General features: G+C 46.6%; 1 protein-coding gene across 2 annotated transcripts in view; it reads right to left on the bottom strand.

Moving 5' to 3' along the window:
* Positions 1–20,933, bottom strand: part of grip1 (glutamate receptor interacting protein 1) — a 57,865-nt gene extending 36,932 nt beyond the window's left edge. For both annotated transcript variants that reach the window (XM_034163004.1, XM_034163003.1), the window contains exon 1: positions 20,714–20,933. In XM_034163004.1, coding sequence (XP_034018895.1) covers positions 20,714–20,768 — 55 coding nt within the window. In that variant the 5' untranslated portion in view covers positions 20,769–20,933. The remainder of the gene's footprint in view (positions 1–20,713) is intronic.
* Between the last annotated feature and the right edge of the window lie 5,107 nt (positions 20,934–26,040).

Genomic DNA, 26,040 nt, shown 5'->3' with positions numbered 1-26,040 from the left:
TCCCTCATTTCATGTGTTACTTCCATCCAACTTTACTTCATTCTTCTGTCATAAACACTTTCTTCACTGCTTCACTCCCTTTCTTCCTTAGTTCCTTCCTTCTTTCATTGTTTCCTACATTCCTTTGCACCTGCTTTCATTGGTCACTGCTTGCTTCCTTCCTTCAGTCGTTTCCTTCTTTTCACCCTTCCTTAATTCGCACATTCCGCACTTCTGTTGATTTTTCATGCTTCCTTCTTCCATTCATTCCTAAACACGTTCTGCTGTTAGTTTCCTTCTTTCGTTACATCATCTGTTCATTCTTTCACTGCTTCCTTCCTTCCTTCCATCAGTCATTGCATCATGCGCTCCTTTACTTTCTTTCATGACTTAGGCCCCTCCTTCATTCCTTCCTTCCAATATATCATCCTTCCTTTGCCCTCTTCCCATCTTTCCTTCACTTATTTCTGATTTCCTTTGTATACTACATCCTTCCATCTTTCCTTTATTTCATCCTTCCTCTCGTCCCCTCTCCCAATTTGTGATGCTTCCTTATCTGCCCTCTCCCCCGTTTCCTTCTTCTCTCGGCCTCCACTTCATTCACACACGCTTTATTCCGCAGTGGGGGAGGGGAGAGTTCTTCGTTATGTGTGTCTAATTCCAGAATGAACTTTAATTAAACACAGAGGAGGACAAGGATACGAGGAAAGGGAAGAAAGCGACGGGTGGACGGGAGAATCAACTGGATGAGGACAGAGAGGAGAAGAGGAAAGGAAATAAGGATGACAGCAGATGCAAATATTCAAAAAGAGGACAGGAAGTCAGGAGGAGAGGGGAGGATGGGAGCGGAACGAGGGATAAAATGGGAGAAATGGGGCGAAGCATGAAGAAGGATGAAAGGAAACAAGCTCAGATTACACGACGGCAATGGAAAAGAGAGAGAGAGAGCTAGGAAGCAGGAAGAAAGCAACTGAGGTGCAAGCAAGGAGAAAAGGAGTGAGGAAGTGCTCCATCGTCACCTCGTTTCTCGTACAGTGTGAGGGAGAAGCAGCTCGCTGCCGCCCCGAGAAGTGAGAAGTCATTTTTCACCTCGTTCACTCAAGAAATCTCAGACGAGCCTCCTGCAAACCTGAACTCTGGTTCCGTACCACGGTGGTCTGACGGTCCATTCTGTCCAAGGAAGTGTAGACGGCAAACAAACACGGCTTTTCCAAGCTACACCGGCTCAATAAGAGAACAGATCACATCTGAGGTGTACAACTTCAAAGGCCTGAAAATCATGGGATGGTTCTCAACTAGAACTGGTTCTCCACTCAGAATCATAAGTTTTGTGAAACCTTGTTGAAACCTCACAGCGAGGGTGCTGCGGGGAGGTGATTAGAGCCTGACCGATACGGATTTTTAGGGAGCAGATACCATGCCAATATTATGGAGTAAATATGTTCTATATATCTACTAATATATACATATAAAAACAGCAAAAATTCCTAATATTTCCTTATTAAACCCTAGTGACTCTCATCTCCACTTGTCTCTTGTTTCTGTAAAACACCCACTCTGATTGAAAATGAATGGCAGCTCGTCTCTTTGGCCAAGAGGTGATGGGGGTCCCAGCCATGCTTGACAACAGAGTAAACAATGCTGCTGGATTGCTCTCTGCTGGACACACTGTGTAATGAATGACAGTATTTTCAACAGTCAAAGTGTTTCTTAGCACCAATGTTCCTGAAAGGCTCAAATCGACCGATATTATCAGACAGCTGATAATTTCAGTCAGACTCTAGAGGTGATGATCAAGTGGTGGGTATGAGACCAGAGGGTGGTGAGTTCAAATCCTTATCAGAACAGAAACTACGGTTGAGCGCCTTGCATGGCAGCACGTTAACATCGGGACCTGAATGTGAGTCATTGCTGTAAGGTTCTGACTTAGATGGAAATGTAGACAATTTACTGTCATCTACAGCATAAAAACCCAACAACAGAAATACGCGGCTAAATTTCTCATTTTAACTCATTACTGTGATCAATGCTACTAAGTGAGCTTAGCTAGTTAGCATGCTAGTGAGCTAAGCTGCTATCCAAATCACACGCACGTCTTTCTTATAGCTGACAGAAAAATGCATTGATCCATTTGTGGAAGAGTTTATATTTGTGTGCAGAAGTACACAACAGCTAGTCTGGACACGGTTTGTGTCAGTTGCCTGAAAGGTCATGAGGGTCAAGCCGGTTTGTGACCGGGCGCCAATGCAACCCTACGTTTCAAAAATAACCAAAGTTTAATTTAGAGCAAACTGTCTAACGGGATATCTGACAGAAAGTTTTACATCTATGAATGAATCTTTCCTTTAAAAAAAAAAAAGCAACAAAAGTACAATAAATAATGTGACCTCTGTTTTTCAGGGTCAGACATGGCACAGTGGCGGTAAGATGTTATATCAGTCAGACTCCTCACAAGCATAGATAAACAACAGTGTGTGTTTCTGTGCAAGAGATCACGTAACAGACAGCAAACACGCACACAATAAACCTCTGAACTCTGACCTGTGACCTCTGAAACTGAGAGGCCACTGACTGCTGCATTGGAGACAGTTGTTTTTGTATGTGTGTGTGTGTGTGCACGCTGACCTCACATCATGTCCTGACATTTTCAGTTTCCCACAATGCTTTGCTGCCTGACAGTCATAGAAACGCTGACAGAAAAAAAAAAGATACGAGCAGCAAACATGCACTTTATCATCTCATCATAACAGAGGTTGAGAATAATTATGGCACATAATATTAACTAGAATGGCACTCTGAGCGCGCGGACCTCTGCCTCAGGAAAACAATCCTGAAATCAAAAACTTCCAGAATCTGTAACCTCTTTCTTTACACGCAAATGTGCCGTTAAATCTATTTGCATCAGGACAGCCCGAATGATATGAATTTTTTTGGGAGTCGATACTGATACTGGGGAGCAAACAATACCGATATATTTGCCGATATATACATACACACATACATGATTCTGAACATTTTGTTATCAAACACTATGACAAAGAAATATAACTGAGGTTTGATGTTTATAGTTTAAACATCATCTTTATTATATAACCAACAACCAACCAAGGTACATCACGCTGCCTTCACACAGACTGACAGTTGCTGTGTCATATTACTCAACATTTGCATTAAATACACTTCTTGTCTATTTTGGCCCCGCCTAGCTGGCGTCTCTTGTCTGGCAGCTGATTGTGTTGCCTCTGTCTCTTGTAGCTAATGTGACCAAAGGGAGATGGGGGTCCCAGCTATGCTTGAGAGCACTGAAACCAATGCTGTCAGAGCACCCTCTGCTGGAGACACTGTGTAATGACACAAGTTCCAACAGCAAAAGCGTTTGCCTGCATCATTTATTCCACAGGTGTCGAACTGATTCCAGAAAACGCCAATAAGGTGCAGGTTTTCTCTGTAACCCAACTCCACCAGGTGATACCACTGATTAACATCACTTTGAGTGGATGGGATGAGTTCACCAATGAAATCACCTGGTGGCGTTGGTGGTTACAAAGAAAACCTGCACCCTCTTGGCCCTTTCTGGTATTAGTTTGACACTTATGGTTTATTCTGTAAAACAATAGTTTTCATATGTACCGATATGTTCCTAAAGGGCTCATATTAGCCAATATCAGCCAACCGATATATCGGTCGGGCTCTATATATTAGTGTCGGCAGATTACTAATGCAATATGTGTCCATCAAAACAATGGCGGCTCTAAATAACAGCTGTGATTGGACAAACTGTTTTCTTCTCCAGTCACATGACTCCAGTAACATGAGTGATTTCCTTTGTTTTCTGTTTGAGCTGCACAAACTGCCCACAAACTGCATGTCACTGCCTGCCATGGATACGTGCAGTAGTGTTCAGAATAATAGTAGTGCTATGTGATTAAAAAGATTAATCCAGGTTTTGAGTATATTTCTTATTGTTACATGGGAAACAAGGTACCAGTAGATTCAGTAGATTCTCACAAATCCAACAAGACCAAGCATTCATGATATGCACACTCTTAAGGCTATGAAATTGGGCTATTAGTAAAAAAAAAAAAGTAGAAAATGGGGTGTTCACAATAATAGTAGTGTGGCATTCAGTCAGTGAGTTCGTCAGTTTTGTGAAACAAACAGGTGTGAATCAGGTGTCCCCTATTTAAGGATGAAGCCAGCACCTGTTGAACATGCAGAAAAGGGTGTGTTCACAATAATAGTGGCATCTGCTGTTGATGCTACAAACTCAAAATTATTACGTTCAAACTGCTGTTTTATCAATCCTGTGAATCACTAAACTAGTATTTAGTTGTATAACCACAGTTTTTCATGATTTCTTCACATCTGTGAGGCATTAATTTTGTTGTTTTGGAACCAAGATTTTGCTTATTTACTAGTGTGCTTGGGGTCATTGTCTTGTTGAAACACCCATTTCAAGGGCATGTCCTCTTCATCATAAGGCAACATGACCTCTTCAAGTATTTTGACATATCCAAACTGATCCATGATACCTGGTATGCGATATATAGGTCCAACACCATAGTAGGAGAAACATGCCCATATCATGATGCTTGCACCACCATGCTTCACTGTCTTCACTGTGAACTGTGGCTTGAATTCAGAGTTTGGGGGTCGTCTCACAAACTGTCTGCAGCCCTTGGACCCAAAAAGAACAATTTTACTTTCATCAGTCCACAAAATATTCCTCCATTTCTCTTTAGGCCAGTTGATGTGTTCTTTGGCAAACTGTAACCTCTTCTGTACATGTCTTTTATTTAACAGAGGGACTTTGTGGGGGATTCTTGCAAATAAATTAGCTTCACACAGGCGTCTTCTAACTGTCACAGCACTTACAGGTAACTCCAGACTGTCTTTGATCATCCTGGAGCTAATCAGTGGGTGAGCCTTTGCCATTCTGGTTATTCTTCTATCCATTTTGATGGTTGTTTTACGTTTTCTTCCACGCGTCTGTTTTTTTTGTCCATTTTAAAGCATTGGAGATCATTGTAGATGAACAGCCTATAATTTTTTGCACCTGCGTATAAGTTTTCCCCTCTCCAATCAACTTTTTAATCAAACTACACTGTTCTTCTGAACAATGTCTTGAACGTCCCATTTTCCTCAGGCTTTCAAAGAGAAAAGCATGTTCAACAGGTGCTGGCTTCATCCTTAAATAGGGGACACCTGATTCACACCTGTTTGTTTCACAAAACTGACGAACTCACTGACTGAATGCCACACTACTATTATTGTGAACACCCCATTTTCTTTTTTTTTTTTTACTAATAGCCCAATTTCATAGCCTTAAGAGTGTGCATATCATGAATGCTTGGTCTTGTTGGATTTGTGAGAATCTACCGAATCTACTGGTACCTTGTTTCCCATGTAACAATAAGAAATATACTCAAAACCTGGATTAATCTTTTTAGTCACATAGCACTACTATTATTCTGAACACTACTGTACGATCGAACGTTTAAATTTGAATGAGATGACTGAAATGTAAAAACTGTTCTTGTCGACGCCCCAGCGGAACTGATTTAAACCATCATTACGTCCTGCAGTCAACGTGTTGTCTGGCTCCTCGGACCCGTGTAATTGCTGTGATCATCAGCAGTTATAAAATGACAAGAAGAAGTCATCAAAACAAGCTGTTTCCTGTCCAAACCGAATGTCCAATAATGAGCAGAGAAAATACCACGAGGTAGACGATCAAAGGTGCCTGACCACAATAATTCAGCCTCAAATGACCAGTTCAGCTTTTTACAAACTGGATTTGGGCTTAATTCTGTTATAATAAGAAAACAAGCTGAAATGGAAAATGAGTCATGACATTAGTCGTGACGCCGCCTTCACCGCCTGTCAGACAAACCTCAGGGTTTCACTGCCCTTCAATGACACTTCCTACTGATAGCTTTTGGGGGGTTGGGGGGGTGATTGGATGTCTCTGCTTCAAACATACATGATGTGATTGGATCGTTGGACACAAACCCACTGCTTATGCTTTATCTCCCCCCGTTGGCCACACAGAGGAACCGAAGCTTCATTCACAAGTCTGGAGAGAAACGATAAAAAATAAATTGGAGTCGTCGTTGAGTAAACGTCCGTGATTCACAGGAGCAGACACGCAAAGTGAGTGATGATGCCTGAGGGACAGACCCAGAAACAGCAGGACACAACCCGCGCGCTTAATGGACCGCTCAGAGATTGACCTTGATTCCTAATGGACAGACATGCAAACACGCCATCGACCGCCATTCATTCAGCCGGAGCCTCGGTCCAACCTGAACCCAGAACCGACAACCGTGAAACACAGGATGACCTCAGACGGCCTGAGCGCCGCACAGCAGGTGGACAGGTGTGGCAGCGGAAATGTCACTTCCTGTCTCCTCGACCTCGTGTTTTAAGTCTGAGTCGATCCTTCGCAGCATGTTGGTAGACTTCAGGCAGGATCAGATCTGTGAACCAGCTCCAGGCCTGTGCCACGCCGTCTCTGACATTTAAATGTCAGTCAACTGTGTCGGACGACATCGTTCAGAATGTCTGTTAAATGATGCAAACAAATTAAGTCAAATTTGCTCCGACATGCCGACTCTCTTTGATTCTTCACAGGTTTTTTTCCAATATAAAACTGAGGAAGTTAAAACCTGCGTAGTCATGATGATGTGACTCGTGAAGTTGTTTTGTGTTTTATTCATTGTACAGTTACAGTGGAACATCAAATGAACAAAAGAGCAGATTTATTTCTGCTCGCTGCAGCCACAGAAAGTGTCTTATTGTGGAACATTATCACTGAACCTGGAGCAGAAAAGAGGGAATGTTTAAGATGTTCCAGCTGCACGTCTGTCCCTCCATTTGTAACGTGCATCCCTTCACCCGTTCATGCATCCCTTCCTTCGTCTCCTGCCCCCTGGTGGTGATGTGGAATTAGGGAGGCGGGCAGACATGCATCCACCCTCTTAAATGGCACAGAAGTAAAAACTATCATCATGCAGGACTTCAGACTAATGTTAGCATGCTAATTAGCAACTAACAGGGATAAGTGTTAAAAGTAAAAAAAAAAAAAAAAAAATTATCAGCATTTTTGATTTGGATGTTATTTATTTATTCAGTTTTATTAATTTTGTTATTTATGACAGTTGCCCGTAATAAAACAGAAAACTGGACAACGTTGTCCTTTAATGCTGGTGTTTGCTTGCAGACACGTTCAGGGTGTCTGTGTTGCTTCTACTGAACGCGAGAATGTCAACCATAATGTGTGAGCTGCAAAAAAAAAAAAAGCAGCACCTGCTCACGTAAGCCGCTGGCAGAGTTTATGTCACACCGACTCTGACAGATCCTTGTGGCTACACACAACCCAGACCAACGTGTGGTTTAACTGTGGAGTCCTATAACGGGCACACAGACAATGCAACGTGCACGTGAAACAGGTAGTGTCTTTGTGTGTGCTGGACTGCTAGTGACATACTGTATATGTGTGTGTTTGCAGTGCATGTTAATGACTTCATGTGTGTCCATACATATGTGCATAAGTGTGTACATGTGTGCATTTATGTGCATTATTGTGTGTGTCTTAATATGTGTAGGTATTAATGTTTACTAATGTTCATGTATGCATATATGTGCATTGAGGCCTGCAGGTATGTGTGCATATTAATGTGAACATGTACTAATCTGTGCACGTATGTGCATTAACGTGTGTGTGCATGTATGTGCATTAATGTGTGTGTATGTGTGCATGTATGTGCACTGATGTGTATGTGTGCATATTAATGTGAACATGTACTAATCTGTGCATGTATGTGCATTAATGTGTGTGTGTGTGCATGTATGTGCATTAATGCGTGTGTGTATGTTTGCATGTTTATGTGAATGTGTACTAATGTGTGCATGTATGTGCATTAATGTGTGTATTAGTGTGCATGTGTGTGCATGAGTGTGTGCATGCATGTGCATTAATGTGTGTGTATGTGTGTGCATTAAAGTGTACAGGTATGTTTGCATGTTCATGTGAATGTGTACTAATGTGTGCATGTATGCGCATTAATGTGTGTGCATCTTAATGTCTGTAGGTGTATGTGTATTAATGTGTATGTGTGCATGCTAATATGAGTGTGTGTGTTACTGTGTGTGCTCATGCTGGGTGTGTCCAAGCAGAAAATGAATCTTTGAGATTCCAGCAGCTTGGTCGTCCACCTGGACACTGCCCAGGTCCTCTGCCTCATGAAGGACACTAAAACATGGACCCTGGTCCCGAGTGTGCACGTGATTGTTGTCTGACACTCCGTGCATGTTAACGTCTCCACATATTTAAGTCTAAGCCGACTGTGATCTTTCTCCTTCTATGTGTAAAGTAGGACAACACTGTAACTACAAATCACTTCTGAACTACAAGTGAAGACGTTATTTTTAGATGTGACAGTTTGATTTATCTCTCTGAGTGACAATCTTTGTGTTTAATGTCCCTCATTTCCATAAAGTGTCCACCTTCTATCTCTGTGCTGCTCAAAAACAAAATAAAAAGGCAAACAGAAAACTCATCCTGCATTCCATCCAAGGCATAGGCATCAGTCATCCTGGATTTAGTCAGATTCCCATTCTTCTCTGTCAGGTCTGTGAGCATCCACCTGACTTTGGAACTGCCTTGGATCCAACCGGTCCATTCCTCACCCCTCCAAAGTAACTGTCTGCTGCAGCCAGGTGAAATGTGGGCGCCAACATGGCAACTTAAAGTCAGTTTCCTGTCCACCGATGACTCCCCCTGGAGGGGACACCAGTCCATCACCAGTTACTTCCCACCCGAAGCCAGTACCCATTTCCAGCTGGTTGGACTGAGACCAGGCAGATGAAGGTTCTGGTCCAAGCAAACACCTGGACTCAAACTCAGGTCTGTGGGTTGGTAGTCCAACTCCGAGTCATGAGCTCTGAATGAGTCGGCTGCTAGTCTGAGTCTATCGTCGTGCTTCTGTAAATGTTTCCTACTGTGAAACTGGAAAGTCCAGATGCCCCCTGAACACATCATGAAAAAAAAATATGACAGATTAATAAATTGTGGAGTTAAAAAACCCATCAGGCCCAGAAAAGGAAGAAAAGATGAAAAATGCACCAGATGTTAAAAAGCTGGTGCTGATCAATTGGCCCTCGGTACTAAATTAGCCTGAGTCAATTAACCTTTAACCCGGGTTCCACAAAAACGTGTCGCAGACGATAACGCGTTAAAGCCGAGGGGAAATGGATGCACGCCGTTAGGTCCGCCTCAGTAATCCCGAGGATAAAAGCCCAGCAGAATTCCAACATCAGCACCTCATAAAAAGACTCTGAGTGTTTTTGAGCAATTTTCTCCACTTCTTAAGTCAACACACTCAGAACGGCGGCGTGATGTCATGTTGCTGCACACGCACGGCGCTAAATGTACGCGGACTACTAAATATGCAAAAACGCTGTCAGACCGTACGAGTGCTGATTCCTGTGCCGCCGCCGTCTTTCCCGAACGTGATCTAAATCCACACGGGAACACACGCCGGTTAAATTAATAAATGCAACGGGATCCATCCGGAGAGATGCTGCTGCTGCTTCAGGAGCCATGAGGTGTTCGGACGCGTCATCCGGCCTCCTCATCAGTCCGGAAAAGCTTGTTTCTTTTATAAAGCATTTGGGATTTTCCTCATTATGTTTTTTATATTAAAACGTTTCTCTTCCATAGTTTGTAAAACATGATGAGCTTGTTTTGGGGGATTTTTAACCAGATTAATCAAAACCCAACAAACTGATTTTCTGGGATCTTTCCCCATTTGGTCGAGCTGGTCTGGATTAGAAAATCTGCAGTTTTAGGTCATTAAAAATAAATAAATAAATAAAAAGAAATGGAATTTTCCCAGCAAAACTTTAACACTGTTTTTTTAATCTGCCTGCAAAGTTAAAAATAAATAAATTAATTAACTGTCTTTGAAAATTAACGTTTTCCAAGAGCTAAGAGGAAACTTTGAAAAAAAGTCTGATTTATCGGAATATCGCCTCAGAAACGCAAGTGTGATGGAGCAGGATAAGTGCAAGGTAGAGGTGGGCAGATCGATCCTAATATCGATAATATCGATACCAACGCTGGTATTGATATTGAACGATCCTTGTGTAAAAAGATCGATACTCAAGCTTTTTTTCTCTCCTGCACGCACTGACTGCTGCACACGCAGATTCATCAAAGTCTACTCTCTGTAAGAGCAGCGCTGTGCTGTGTCACACAACACGGAGCAGCACACCCTTGTTTTGTGGTTTGTCAGCCCTCTATCTCAGGAGATTTTGTTTTAAGCTGTGCTGAGTGATATTTTTTAGACAAAAATGTTGATTGTGATAATAAAGTATTTTGTTGTCACGTACATTGTTTGGCGAAATTCTATCCTAAGTTTTGGATCCTCTGGATCTATGAAGATTAAATATGAAAAAGTATCAATATCGATGATACTGGGCCTGTATTTAGTTGGTATCGGATCAATACCAAAATTCCCAGTATCGCCCACCTCTAGTGCAAGGATGAAAAATGTCCACTTTTTGGCGGATTTCCGCTTTTTTTCCCCATCAGGCATCTTGTTGGGCAGCAAAGGGCCCTTGAAGCAAAGCTGTTGGTTTTTATTTCACATTCTCTTCATTTTTCCCCGCTAAAACCCTAAAGAGCATATGTCTGTGAGTAATATTTACCTTTTTATATTAAACTGACCTGTTATGGTCTTCTGAAACGGTTGATAGATGTATTTTATAACTTAAACGATGCTAACGCATTAGCATGTCTATGGCATTTTCAATGTTAAAGTTAGCATTAAGCTGTCGCCTGTCAGCAAGTGAATATTTGTGTTCAGTATAATAATTAGTGACTCAGCATTTGTTGATGTAACAGTCAAATGCATTGTAAATTGTATTTTTTTTATATATATATATACATTGTAGTTTCAGAGTGATCCTCACAGTGAACATCTCAAACTGACTGTTGGGAAAGTGTAGGAGCACGGACCCACAACAGGGGGCGCAAATGAACGGACAATGGATAAAGCCAAATACAACACTTTACTGTTGTGAAAATGCACAACAACAACCGATTACAATCGTGAATGAAGTCAAATACAAGATGTCATGTGGGCAGGTTCGAAAATAGGAGACATCGGTCCGAAGTCGAACCGGAACCACACGATTTCCTCCGCCACCGAACCCCGGGAATACTGGAGCCGCCAAGTCCCGAACTCCCAGGTGACCACTGCCTCCGCATGTCGGATCTGGTACTGCTGGCGAGGAGCAAACACAGTTAGAAGTGGGTGCGTGTGCACCCAGCAACACGTATGGTGGGAAACCACCTCCACTTCTCGTCGAAAAAAGGAACAGAATGAATACTGTCCAACTCACACAAGTAACAGATATTCCTGTCAACAAATACAGTCAGCTGAGAATATTACCTCCTTAGTAGAGCGATATCTCGGCGATGAGGTGGAGATGCCGTCTTGCTGATATACCTCTGTAGATCTGGTGATTGATGACAGCTGTCGTCGGTGATAAGTGACAGCTGTCACCCCGGCTGCTCCTGTGAGGCGGCAGCGCCCTCTGGTGCCTGGAGCCCGCACTCCAGGCAGGGCGCCCTCTGGTGGTGGTGGGCCAGCAGTACCTCCTCTTCAACGGCCCACACAACAGGACCCCCCCCTCAACGGGCGCCTCCTGGCGCCCGACCGGGCTTGTCCGGGTGGCGGCGGTAGAAGTCGGCCAGGAGGGCCGGGTCCAGGATGAAGCTCTTCTTCACCCAGGAGCGTTCTTCGGGGCCGTACCCCTCCCAGTCCACCAAATACTGGAAGCCCCGGCCCATCCGTCGGACATCCAAAAGCCGGCGCACTGTCCAAGCCGGCTCGCCATCGATGATCCGGGCAGGAGGTGGTGTCGGACCCGGAGTGCAGAGGGGTGAGGTGTGATGCGGTTTAATCCTGGACACGTGGAACACGGGATGGATCCGCAGTGAGTCCGGAAGCTGAAGCCTCACTGCGGCGGGACTGATGACCTTGAGAATCTTAAATGGACCTATGTACCGTTCCTGTAATTTTGGGGAGGCCACTTGCAGTGGAATGTCCTTGGTTGACAACCACACTTCCTGCCCAGGACGATACGTAGGAGCCGGGGGTCCGCCGCCGGTCTGCATGGGCCTTTGTCCTCATCCGGGCCCTCAGCAAAGCAGAACGGGCGGCACGCCACACCCGACGGCACTTGGCTGTTGTGGGCATACTCGATCCAGGCCAGATGGGTACTCCAGGCCGCCGGGTGCGCGGCTGTCACGCAACGCAGGGTCTGCTCCATCTCTTGATTGGCCCGTTCTGCTTGCCCGTTGGTTTGGGGATGATACCCGGATGAGAGACTGACCGTGGCCCCCAGTTCCCGGCAGAAGCTCCTCCAGACGTGCGAGGAGAACTGGGGACCGCGATCAGAGACAATGTCTGTTGGAATCCCATGCAGCCGGACGACGTGGTGGACCAGGAGGTCCGCTGTCTCCTGGGCTGTTGGGAGCTTCGGGAGGGCCACGAAGTGGGCCGCCTTGGAGAATCGGTCCACTATCGTGAGAATGGTGGTGTTGCCCTGGGACGGCGGGAGGCCCGTGACAAAATCCAGGCCGATGTGGGACCAGGGGCGATGAGGCACGGGCAGCGGCTGTAACAATCCCGAAGCCTTGCGATGGTCGGCCTTGCCCCTGGCGCAGGTGGTACAGGCCTGGATATACTCCCGGACGTCGGCCTCTAGGGACGCCCACCAGAAGCGCTGCCGGACAACTGCCACGGTTCTTCGCACCCCTGGATGACAGGAGAGCTTAGAGCCGTGACAGAAGTCCAGGACTGCAGCCCTAGCTTCTGGTGGGACGTAAAGTCTATTCTTCGGTCCAGTTCCGGGGTCCGGGCTTCGTGCCAGGGCCTCCCGGACGGTTCTCTCTACGTCCCAGGTGAGGGTGGCCACGATAGTGGACTCCGGGATGATGGGTTCCGGTGGATCCGACAACTCCGTTTTGACTTCGTCTTCATGTACCCGGGACAAAGCATCCGACCTCTGGTTTTTGGTCCCGGGACGGTAGGTGATCCGGAAGTCAAAACGGCCGAAGAACAGTGATCAGCGGGCTTGCCTGGGATTCAGCCACTTGGCGGTCCTGATATACTCCAGGTTCCGGTGGTCAGTGAAAACCGTGAATGGCACGGACGTTCCCTCCAACAGATGTCTCCACTCTTCTAGAGCCTCTTTCACCGCAAGGAGTTCTCGATTGCTGACGTCATAGTTCCGTTTGGCCGGGGTTAACCTGCGGGAAAAATAGGCACACGGGTGAAGGACCTTATCGGTCTTCCCGCTCTGGGACAGCACAGCTCCTATCCCTGAGTCCGAGGCGTCCACTTCAACCACTAACTGGCGGCTAGGATCGGGCTGCACCAGAACGGGTGCAGACGAGAAGCGCCGTTTCAACTCCTTGAATGCGGCATCGCAACGATCCGACCAGGTGAAGGGGACTTTTGGTGAGGTCAGGGCTGTCAGGGGGCTAACTACCTGACTGTAGCCCTTAATGAACCTCCTGTAGAAATTAGCAAAGCCAAGGAACTGTTGCAGCTTCCTACGGCTTGTGGGTTGGGGCCAGTCTCTCACCGCCGCAACCTTGGCCGGATCAGGAGCGACGGAGTTGGAGGAGATGATAAATCCCAGGAAGGACAAAGATGTGCGGTGGAACTCACACTTCTCGCCCTTCACAAACAGCCGGTTCTCCAACAACCGCTGCAGGACCTGACGTACATGTCGGACATGGGTCTCAGGATCCGGAGAAAAGATGAGTATATCGTCTAGATACACGAAGACGAATCGGTGCAGGAAGTCCCGCAAGACATCATTAACCAAAGCTTGGAACGTCGCGGGGGCGTTTGTAAGACCGAACGGCATGACCAGGTACTCAAAGTGACCTAAGGGGGTGTTAAATGCCGTCTTCCACTCGTCTCCCTTCCGGATCCGAACCAGGTGATACGCATTTCTAAGATCCAGTTTGGTGAATATTCGGGCTCCATGCAGGGGCGTGAACACCGAATCCAACAGGGGCAACGGGTATCGATTACGAACCGTGATTTTGTTCAGTCCCCTGTAATCAATGCATGGGCGAAGTCCGCCATCTTTTTTACCCACAAAAAAGAAACCTGCACCCATCGGGGAGGTGGAATTCCGGATCAACCCGGCGGCTAAAGAGTCCCGGATGTAGGTCTCCATTGATTCGCGCTCAGGCCGTGAGAGGTTGTACAGCCTGCTGGACAGGAACTCACCGCCTGGAACCAAATCAATGGCACAATCGTACGGACGGTGGGGGGGAAGGGTGAGCGCCAGATCCTTGCTGAACACATCCACAAGGTCATGGTACACCACCGGCACCGTCCCTAGATTGGGTGGGACTCTGACCTTCTCCTTAGCCTGGGAACCGGGAGGAACCGAGGAACCTAAACATACCCGATGGCAGGTCTCGCTCCACTGAACCACTACCCCGGACGGCCAATCGATCCGGGGATTGTGTTTTAACATCCAGGGGAACCCTAAAATCACACGGGAGGTAGTTGGAGTCACAAAAAACTCAATCTCCTCCCGGTGATTTCCTGACACCACCAGAGTTACTGGTGGTGTCCTGTGTGTGATTGGAGGGAGGAGGGAGCCATCTAGTGCCCGTACCTGCACAGGCGAGGTAAGAGCCACCAGAGGGAGCCCTACCTCCCTGGCCCATCTGCTGTCTAACAGATTCCCTTCAGAGCCCGTGTCCACCAGTGCTGGGGCCTTCAGGGTTAAATCCTCATAAAGGATTGTAACTGGGAGTCGTGTGGCAATGTGGGTGTGTCCCACGTGAATGTCTCGGCCCACCCCTAGCCCAGTTTCTAGGGGCGGGCGTTGGCGTTTAACCGCTCGGGGCAGTCTCTTACCTGATGCTCTATCGAGCCACAAACAAAACACGCTCCGCGGGCCAGCCTCCTCTGTCTATCTGGTGCCCTAAATGTGGCCCTGCTCGTGTCCATAGCTTCGTCAGCAGGGGGAGCTGTCACCACACGGAGCACAGGGGCCGTGGAGCGTGGGGAGGGCGGAACGCGGTCGGAACCGGAAGGGAGAGGAACGACGCGTGCCCGGCCACGCCCTTCGTCTCGTTCCCGACGGCGTTCTTCTAACCGATGGTCTAATCGTATGACAAGATCGATAAGCCCATCTAAATCCCGCGGTTCGTCCTTAGCTACCAGGTGCTCCTTTAGTACCAGTGACAGTCCGTTTACAAAGGCGGCGCGGAGGGCAGTGCTATTCCAGCCGGACCTTGCAGCCGCGATGCGGAAGTCGACTGCATAGGCAGCTGCACTCCGGCGCCCCTGTCTCATTGACAGCAGCACGGCTGAAGCGGTCTCACCTCTATTTGGGTGATCAAACACTGTTCTGAACTCCCTCACAAACCCATCATACACCTGAAGGAGCTGTGAATTCTGCTCCCAGAGCGCTGTAGCCCAAGCGCGTGCCTCAGTCGCGTACATAACGGGACGTTGTGCGAAGACGAGCGAACACTGCATAAGGAAATCAGCACACGTCTCCACACAACCGTCGTACGGCTCTGGCGGGCTTATGTATGCTTCCGGGGATGGTGGGAGGGGTCGTTGAACGACCTGTGGAATGTCACTGTTACGCACAGGGTCGACAGGAGGGAGAGCCGCAGCATCGCCCTGAGGGCGCGCTTCCACCTGTGCGGCGAGAGCCTCCACCCTGCGGTTAAGGAGGACGTTCTGCTCGGTCATTAAATCCATCCGAGCCGTGAAAGCGGTGAGGATTCGCTGCAACTCACTGATCATTCCTCCTGCGGACGCCTGTGCGCCCTGTTCTTCCATTGGCCGTTCAACAGCCGGTTGACGCCCCTCGGGATCCATGACGTTGGCCGAGATATCCTGTTGGGAAAGTGTAGGAGCACGGACCCACATCAGGGGGCGCAAATGAACGGACAATGGATAAAGCCAAATACAACACTTTACTGTTGTGAAAATGCACAACAACAACCGATTACAATAGTGAATGAAGTCAAATACAAGATGTCATGTGGGCAGGCTCGAAGATAGGAGACATCGGTCCGAAGTCGAACCGGAACCACACGATTTCCTCCACCACCGAACCCCGGGAATACTGGAGCCGCCAAGTCCCGAACTCCCAGGTGACCACTGCCTCCGCATGTCGGATCTGGTACTGCTGGCGAGGAGCAAACACAGTTAGAAGTGGGTGCGTGTGCACCCAGCAACACGTATGGTGGGAAACCACCTCCACCTCTCGTCGAAAAAAGGAACAGAATGAATACTGTCCAACTCACACAAGTAACAGATATTCCTGTCAACAAATACAGTCAGCTGAGAATATTACCTCCTTAGTAGAGCGATATCTCGGCGATGAGGTGGAGATGCCGTCTTGCTGATATACCTCTGTAGATCTGGTGATTGATGACAGCTGTCATCAGTGATAAGTGACAGCTGTCACCCCGGCTGCTCCTGTGAGGCAGCAGCGCCCTCTGGTGCCTGGAGCCCACACTCCAGGCAGGGCGCCCTCTGGTGGTGGTGGGCCAGCAGTACCTCCTCTTCAGCGGCCCACACAACACTGACCTGGTAACTCCTGGATGTTTACTGTTGAACTATTTATTTGAAGGTTTATTTTTAACATAACTAAAGAAATAACTGAAGAGTGATTTATGATCCAGAACATGTTTTGCTTAAAAAAAAAAAAAAAAAAAAACACTGAAATGCTTCTTGATAATTTGGTTTGTTTTTATTTGATGTGTGGTTTCCAACTGATTTTCTCATCTATTATTATTGTTCCAAGAATTTATTTTCATTAACTCAATTTACACCCCGTCTATTTGTATTTGTACTTGCTCATTCATTCTGCAGTTCCCAAATAACATTAGTTTTGTTTTATTTAAGTTTAATGACAATTTGTTTTGGTCAATCCATATTTCAATTTCTTCATTTCTTCAGTGATTTCCTCCAGAACCATCTGCCAAGATAGAAAACTGCTGCATTCTAGTAAAAGGACTAAATACTACTAGAGGAGTGATTTTTGAATAAGGAAAGTTGTTTATTTCTCACCAAAATGGGTGCTGCCCTAACTGGAATAGCCCCAGTTTGCATTTCAGAGCTTCTAGAATTCAAAAATTTTCAGGGGTACGGGGATAATTTTGGGTTTCAACTTTTTTTTGTTTCTCCACTTTCATCCCTGTAAATGAGAATCACTAACACACATTTACTGGATGTTTCCTTTCAGCAACTGAAGCCACGAACACGGCTACGTGTCCTGGTCGTGGCACTGAGAGGATCGTGGTCCTGGACTAGATGTTAGAGAAGTCAGCTTTTGAACAGAAGGTTACACGTTCAATTCCTGTAACCAGAGAGGAAAATGTGGGGTTCCTTTGAGTAAAGTTACAGCTCCCGGTTGGCAGCGCGGGTGTGTATCCGCTCAGCGAAGGTTCCATCTGTGCTTTTGTGCCCAAGTGCCACTGAGCAAATTGCTCAATCAAAAACCATGAAAAAATTAGGAAGCGCAGACACTCTCAGTTTTAACATTTATTGAGTACGTACAGGACCGTCGGCTCTGATAAACCCACTGACGTTCTGTATTTGAACCAACAACTTCCTATTCAGGTGTTAAAATCCTCAATAAACTCCTAAAATTCAGATTTGTACAAATAAAAATGGGTATAAACCATTAAATGGACAAACTCGACCTGTTCTAGTTTCTGTTAGTACTGCGCAGTAATACACGTATCACCGTTCTTTTCCTGTTATCTATTTTTGTCCTGGTGTCTTGATGAGGCTGATGTATTCTTGCACACAGCAGCTGTTTGTTTTGTCTCTTTTTTCCATTTTACTGTTTGACACTTTGTGCTATTTCACAGTTTATTTTTCTGGCAACCCACCAAGAACCGCAGCGTGACCCCTATTACGCTTTACAGTCGTGTTATTATCACCACGTGCACCGTCGACAGTTTTACAACTCTGAAAATAAAATTTATAATAATAATAATTAACAAAAGGAATATTTTACACATACAAGCCTCAGGGAAGTTTGGGAGAAACAATTTTATTCTCACTTACACTGAACTTTAAATAACACACACACACACACTATTTACGGTTTCATGTTATGTTGATTCATCCTCACAGATAAATTATGTTTTATCCATACAGCATTAAATTTACCCCAAATGTGCTGTATATTTTCACATCAGTACTCCGGGTCATGGAACAGAACAAACGCCTGAGACCATATGGTCCATGTAATCCCCTCAGCATGTCATGTGCAAACCCCAAAGTCTTCCCCAGTTCCACATGCCCCCCAAAAAAGCCCCTCCTCGGGGAGGTGTCCAGGAACCATCCTCATCAGCAGCCAAACAGCCTCAATCAGCTCCCTTCAACACAAACTGGAGCAGAAGTTTAACTCTGAGCTTCTTCCAGATGTCAGATCTCCTCATCCCGTCCTTCAGGATGAGTCCAGAAACTAATTTCAGCCACTTCAATCACCGATGGGCTTCATTCCATTACGACCCAAATGTCGGAACCAGAGGTGAGGACTGGAACACAAATCAAGTTGAAAATAGAGAGCTGAACCTTCTGACTGAACGCTCACCAGTAAAAAGTCTGAAGAGAAGGAAAAAAGAAGGAAAACCGCCCTAATCCACCAAACTCTCAATGCTTTTAAACCCACTTGTGAAACAGGAGCCTTCAGTCGGGGCAGCAAGTGTATTTTATCAAGTTCTGTTCATGTAAAATTCTCCTGATGTCAATCTTTGTGAGATTTTTGATTTTGAAAAATATATAGGAGACGATCAGTGCAGACCACAGACTGCGTGATCACAACATCGCGGGGCCTAATCCTCCCGCTACCTTCCACACTTGACAAGCTGGTCCGTTATCAGACTAAACACAGGAAACGTGCTCCTTCCCAAAAAATAAAAATGTTCTGTCAGGTTTGCTGATGATGATGATTTTTAAAAATATGTCTTTCTTTGAAACAAACTAAAGTGGAAACTTGAAACTTTCTGACTTGGACAAGTCAATAGCCTAGCTTTAACGTGTGTATTGATTGGCTAATTGCACAACAGAATCCATGATCAGGCACAATCTTTTCTTTCAAAGCCCATGTTCAATATTATAATTTTTATACCAATTTTTTGTCACTACCCCAAATTATGGAAACTTTTCAGACCTGGTTGGATACTGCTGTTACAGTATGATGTCACAAGAACCTCTATGAAGATAAAACTAGCTCAGATGTCTATACTTTATGTTAGGTGTAGGTTACTTTTTTTACTATTGTATTTAATATTAATATTGTATACTGTATAATACTGTATTGTTACATTGTTATATCAATATGTATATAATCAGAAAATTTAAGATATGCAGTGTATTTTTCACAAGACCAGTTGTATTTTGTAATTTGAACACTGCTCCAAAATCTCTCTCTGTCCCCCATAGAAGACAAAACCTCCACCTTGGGCACATTTGCAATTTTCAATGCACATTTCATTTGCACGTTCTTGCAAAAAGGCCGGACTGGAAACATGGTGACATGATGTGTTGCTGAGGACGCAGCAAAACATCATGTACTTAAGTATTTAATGTCAAATCTGCAAGGTTAAATTTTAAATAAGTCCAGGTAGTATTAAAATTAAAAGTATTAGTAACACATTAGTATTGAAATAATTCATTTTTTTGCAAACAAACACAACATTGTTTTTGAACGAGTTGCACAATAGTTAGCTAAGTTCCTGAACATATAACAAGAAAGCAAGAACAGCTAGCTCAGAAAATCTCTCGATAACATTTGTACTATCCATTCATTTCTTGTAAGTAACAGCAACCTATTCCAACCTGTTTTTGGAACAGTTTTATTCTCCAGTGCAGTAGGCTTTTATAAATTTGGAATATGTTTCGTGGCTAGCTAAGGAGAGCTGCCACCAAATGTCTGTTGCCTCAGAGCTCAGTACTTTATGACAATTTGTTATTAAAGTTTGTCCCACATCCAAAGTTCAATGAAACAGATTCACTTTGTCCAAGTGGTCAGACCTAACATTCGGGGGGTTACAAGCAAGAAACTAACCGAAGAAACAACTTGGAAACAAACCAAAACAAATGTGGAGAAAGAAGATACACTTTTGGTCTTAAAAATCTTAGCGCGACGAGAACTAAATTATTTCAGACTGATCTCATGTGAGACGTCAAGAACCGGTCTGGTCCTGGTGGTCCAACCGTCCACAGCCCAGTACAGGTGCCCCGTTACACGGACGTTACCTCAACTGCCACTGACCAACGGCTGCTGCCACGCTGGTTTAACGGCTACTTAGCCTGTCTGTTAGCGGGAACACTGCTAATTTCCACCCTGCTGCTCGGTAACCGGTGATCGCGCCGATTAAAAAAAAAAAAAAAAAAATCGTTTAGCCCACAAGCATACCGGAACGTCACGCAAACCCCAGCCGTTGCGTCAGATTTCGCGCATTCACACGCTATCAGTTACCAACTTTCTCTCAGCCGCCGCCAGCCCGCCAAAGCGTGCGCGATAATTAAGATACTACAGCGCGCGCGCGCAAATACACGAACATACATATGGCACGAGCACGCGCACGGCAGACACAGTCGCCGGTCGGTCGGAACCCGATCGGAACGCTCCGGTCCGGTCTTACCTCCCTCTTGGTCCGGTTGGAGACAGGCCGGGATGTTTTTCTTCCAGCCGGGCATGATGCACCTCAGGGCGGATAGGGAGTCCAGGGCGGCCCGCTAGCAGACGCTCAGCAGCAGCAACGACCGTAACATGGCTAGTTAGCGTTAGCTTCGGCTACACAGGGATCCACCTCCCCCTGGACTCCGAGTCGCTCTCTCTCTCTCTGTGTGTATATGTCTCTCGACCCCGCGCGCCCCCTCCCCCCTCTGTAACTCTACCCCTGAGATGGGGGGGGGGGGGGGGGGGGGGGAGGTGACGTGATGACCGCGAGGGAGGCAAAGCATGGAACCAGAAAAAAATAAAGAAATCATCATCTTTACCTCATCAAAACACAAAAATAATACATTTAAAAGTGGGGGAGGAATAAAAACCAGACGGACACTTTTTAGAGCGCATCCCTCAGCCAAGTTCCAAAACGCATCATTTTTACAATGTTAAAGTCTTTGAAGTGCAGGTTTCAGGGATGGTTTGGACATGTGCAGGTGAGGGTGATGAAGATGCAGATCATGAGAAGGATGCCGAAACAGTCATTTCAACTACACTCAAAAATATAAACGCAACACTTTTGGTTTTGCTCCCATTTTGTATGAGATGAACTCAAAGATCTAAAACTTTTTCCACATACACAATATCACCATTTCCCACAAATATTGTTCACAAACCAGTCTAAATCTGTGATAGTGAGCACTTCTCCTTTGCTGAGATAATCCATCCCACCTCACAGGTGTGCCATATCAAGATGCTGATTAGACACCATGATTAGTGCACAGGTGTGCCTTAGACTGCCCACAATAAAAGGCCACTCTGAAAGGTGCAGTTTTGTTTTATTGGGGGGGTACCAGTCAGTATCTGGTGTGACCACCATTTGCCTCATGCAGTGCAACACATCTCCTTCGCATAGAGTTGATCAGGTTGTCAATTGTGGCCTGTGGAATGTTGGTCCACTCCTCTTCAATGGCTGTGCAAAGTTGCTGGATATTGGCAGGAACTGGTACACGCTGTCGTATACGCCGGTCCAGAGCATCCCAAACATGCTCAATGGGTGACATGTCCGGTGAGTATGCCGGCCATGCAAGAACTGGGCCATTTTCAGCTTCCAAGAATTGTGTACAGATCTTTGCAACATGGGGCCGTGCATTATCCTGCTGCAACATGAGGTGATGTTCTTGGATGTATGGCACAACAATGGGCCTCAGGATCTCGTCACGGTATCTCTGTGCATTCAAAATGCCATCAATAAAATGCACCTGTGTTCTTCATCCATAACAGACGCCTGCCCATACCATAACCCCACCGCCACCATGGGCCACTCGATCCACAACATTGACATCAGAAAACCGCTCACCCACACGACGCCACACACGCTGTCTGCCATCTGCCCTGAACAGTGTGAACCGGGATTCATCCGTGAAGAGAACACCTCTCCAACGTGCCAAATGCCAGCGAATGTGAGCATTTGCCCACTCAAGTCGGTTACAACAATGGAGTCAGGTCGAGACCCCGATGAGGACCACGAGCATACAGATGAGCTTCCCTGAGACGGTTTCTGACAGTTTGTGCAGAAATTCTTTGGTTATGCAAACTGATTGTTTCAGCAACTGTCCGAGTGGCTGATCTCAGACGATCTTGGAGGTGACATGCTGGATGTGGAGGTCCTGGGCTGGTGTGGTTACACGTGGTCTGTGGTTGTGAGGCTGGTTGGATGTACTGCCAAATTCTCTGAAACACCTTTGGAGATGGCTTATGGTAGAGAAATGAACATTCAATACACGAGCAACAGTTCTGGTTGACATTCCTGCTGTCAGCATGCCAACTGCACGCTCCCTCAAATCTTGCGACATCTGTGGCATTGTGCTGTGTGATAAAACTGCACCTTTCAGAGTGGCCTTTTATTGTGGGCAGTCTAAGGCACACCTGTGCACTAATCATGGTGTCTAATCAGCATCTTGATATGGCACACCTGTGAGGTGGGATGGATTATCTCAGCAAAGGAGAAGTGCTCACTATCACAGATTAGACTGGTTTGTGAACAATATTTGAGGGAAATGGTGATATTGTGTATGTGGAAAAAGTTTTAGATCTTTGAGTTCATCTCATACAAAATGGGAGCAAAACCAAAAGTGTTGCGTTTATATTTTTGTTGAGTGTAGTTTTAAGCATCTACTACATAGTTTTTGGGACCCGAGCTTGATCTCACCTCAGGGCAGCCCGGTGTCGCAGACTGAACGGTCCACCCCTAAAAAATGGTCCGCGTTTTGACACTGCACATGCGGCATTTCGGACCACAGCAGCATGTCTGACAGAGTCTCTTCACCCAAAGCAATCAAATGGATTATTAACCTTCAGATTGTAGCAAGATGAAGTCCAGATTGAAAAGATGTTCCCGCTAGCTTGGCTAACAGGGAATTCTTCTTTGGCTGACCTGGTAGAGCTCTGGTCTTTAGTGCGAGCAGTCTGGGGGTTCGATCCCACTGCCGTCCTGGCCACAAAGGTCCTACAATCACAAGATGATAAAAGTAACCCCTCTTATATCATTCCAAGTCACGCTTTGAAATGACCGATGCGCAGTAAACGCATCAGCAAACAGCTTGTTAGCTGCGGCTCTCTGATAGCTTCTGCTGCCTTTTATGATTTTTATGTGGAAATGATTGTTGTACAAAAGCTTCAGATATCTGTTGCTGAGACAGATAATGACTGGACGCAGTTTGAAGCAGAAATGAGGCGTTAATCCGTGAACCGCGTCATCACGGGGAATGATTTTTAGGTCGGCGACACCGGCCTACCTTGACATGCAAAATTGCTCCAAAGTACCTGGGAGTCAAACTGAGTTCTGGAAAAAAGAAAGAGTTTTCTTGACTTCTTCCGAGTGGTGTGCCTGCACAGTAGGATTGGTGCTAATGGCAGCCAGTCAGAGCTGTTTGAGAAATCAAGCGAAGGTGCACCAACTTGGATCTTAGCCTGGTACTGTGCAAAGCTGTTCAAACTCAGTCTGGTGCGAGAGTGTCTTATAAAATGGTCTCTGTGATTCCTGCAACGATTCTGGATTAAAGTAACAAAGCAGCAGTTCTCCAACAAAAGTGTGTACAAATAATTGTTATAATAAAAAAAAGTTTGATGAGCTGCAGTTGTTTTAAAACATCTGGCAATGAACCAGTGACACTTATAAGTCACCGTGGCAGTGTTTTATTCAGTCATAGCGTTATAGCCAGTTAAGATAAGATGGCCAAACGGCCTCAGTGTATGATGCTGCTGACCACCCAGGAAGTTTAATTTAAACGCCACATGTTCTCACTTCTTCAAATAAATCCATAAACAGGTCAGGGTTAAAACATCAGGAAGGCAAAGCTCCTGGTAATTCCTATCAGTTTGAATGGGTCTGTCTATTTTGTAGGGGCTCTGCCCCCCTCAGAATACATACACCTATGTAAGTCTAATAACTGTACACACATACACACACAGAGAGCGGAGAGCTCCCTCTATGTACATCTTGTGCAATAACATACAAGATGAAGCGATGTGGTTTACAGTTTTTTCGAATTGCTAAAACACTAAACTCCCTGAATAATAATAATAATAATAATTGTTGGGAAGGTGTCGTAGCACGGACCCAGAACAGGGGGCGCAAATGAACGGACAATGAATAAGCCAAAAAGTAACAATTTAATGTTGTGATAATACACAACTAAATTCACAGAATTTGCACAGTCAATTGACACCAAGTGACGTGTGGGCAGGCTCGAAGATAGAAGACCCCGACGAGATGAGAAGCCGCGTCGCCACCACTGCTCCACCACCAACAGCCTGAAGAACACCGGAGCCGCCAAGTCCCAAGTCCCCAGGTGGCCTCTGTCTTCGGCTGTCGACCCTGGTACTGCTGGCAGAAAGCAGAGATAAGATGAATGAGTGTGAGTCCGCACACTCAGTAATCCACAGTCTATACACAGTTAGGAGGGAGCACCTCCACCTCCAATCACACACTCGTGCAGGCTCCTGGTTAACCACTTATCTGGGTTGAGTGTGAGGCGAAGCCGTCGCTGTCACACCAAACGCAATCCCACAGACAAGGCAACACTCCAGGGAAAACGGCTGCAACAGAAGTTCAGGTTATTACACACAAGTCAGCAGAGAAATTACCTTTTCAGTAGTTGCGATTTCTCGGCGAGGAGGTGGAGTTGCAGTCCGGCTTTTATGGTGGTGATGATGATGATGAACAGAGTGACAGATGGTGCAGGGGATGAATGACAGCTGTCACTTCTTCTGGGTCTGGCGCCCTCTCGTGCTTGGAGCCCGCACTCCAAGCAGGGCGCCCTCTGGTGGTGGGTGGGCCAGCAGTACCTCCTCTTCAGCGGCCCCACATAACAGGGACCCCCCCCCAACGGGCGCCTCTGGCGTCCGACCAGGCTTGTCCGGAGTCTTGTGTAGAAATCGGCCAGGAGGCCGGGTCCAGGATGAAGCTCCTTCTTCACCCAGGAGCGTTCTTCAGGTCCATACCCCTCCCAGTCCACCAGATATTGGAACCCCCGGCCCTTACGACGGACGTCCAGGAGCCTGCGGACTGTCCAGGCAGGCTCCCCGTCAATGAGCCGGGCAGGAGGCGGCGTAGGTCCCGGAGCACAGAGGGGCGAGGTGTGGTGTGGCTTTAGACGGGAAACATGAAAAACAGGGTGAATCCGCAGTGAAGCCGGGAGTTGGAGCTTCACTGCGGCCGGGTTGATGATCTTGAGAACACGAAATGGACCAATGAACCTGTCTTTCAGTTTCTGGGAGTCGACACACAGAGGGATGTCCTTGGTCGAGAGCCACACCTCCTGCCCGGGCTGGTATGTGGGGGCCGGGGAACGCCGGCAGTCCGCATGGGCCTTGGCCCTCATCCGGGCCTTTAACAGGGCAGAGCGGGCGGTCCGCCACACCCGGCGGCACCTCCTGAGGTGGGCCTGGACCGAGGGCACACCGACCTCTCCCTCCACCAGCGGGAACAATGGGGGCTGATACCCCAAACATGCCTCAAAAGGGGAGAGGCCGGTAGCAGACGAAACTTGGCTGTTATGGGCATACTCTATCCAGGCCAGATGGTGACTCCAGGCCGCCGGGTGCGCGGAGGTGACGCAGCGAAGGGCCTGCTCCAGCTCCTGGTTAGCCCGCTCTACCTGGCCGTTTGTCTGGGGGTGGTACCCGGACGAGAGACTCACGGTGGCCCCCAGCTCCTTACAGAAACTCTTCCACACCTGCAAAGAGAACTGGGGACCACGATCTGAAACAATGTCCGATGGTATCCCATGCAGCCGCATA

This window comes from Thalassophryne amazonica, chromosome 22, assembly GCF_902500255.1.
Source record: "Thalassophryne amazonica chromosome 22, fThaAma1.1, whole genome shotgun sequence".
NCBI lineage: Eukaryota > Metazoa > Chordata > Actinopteri > Batrachoidiformes > Batrachoididae > Thalassophryne > Thalassophryne amazonica.
Note: the sequence above shows the minus strand (reverse complement) of the source record. Positions and strands in the feature narration are given on the sequence as shown.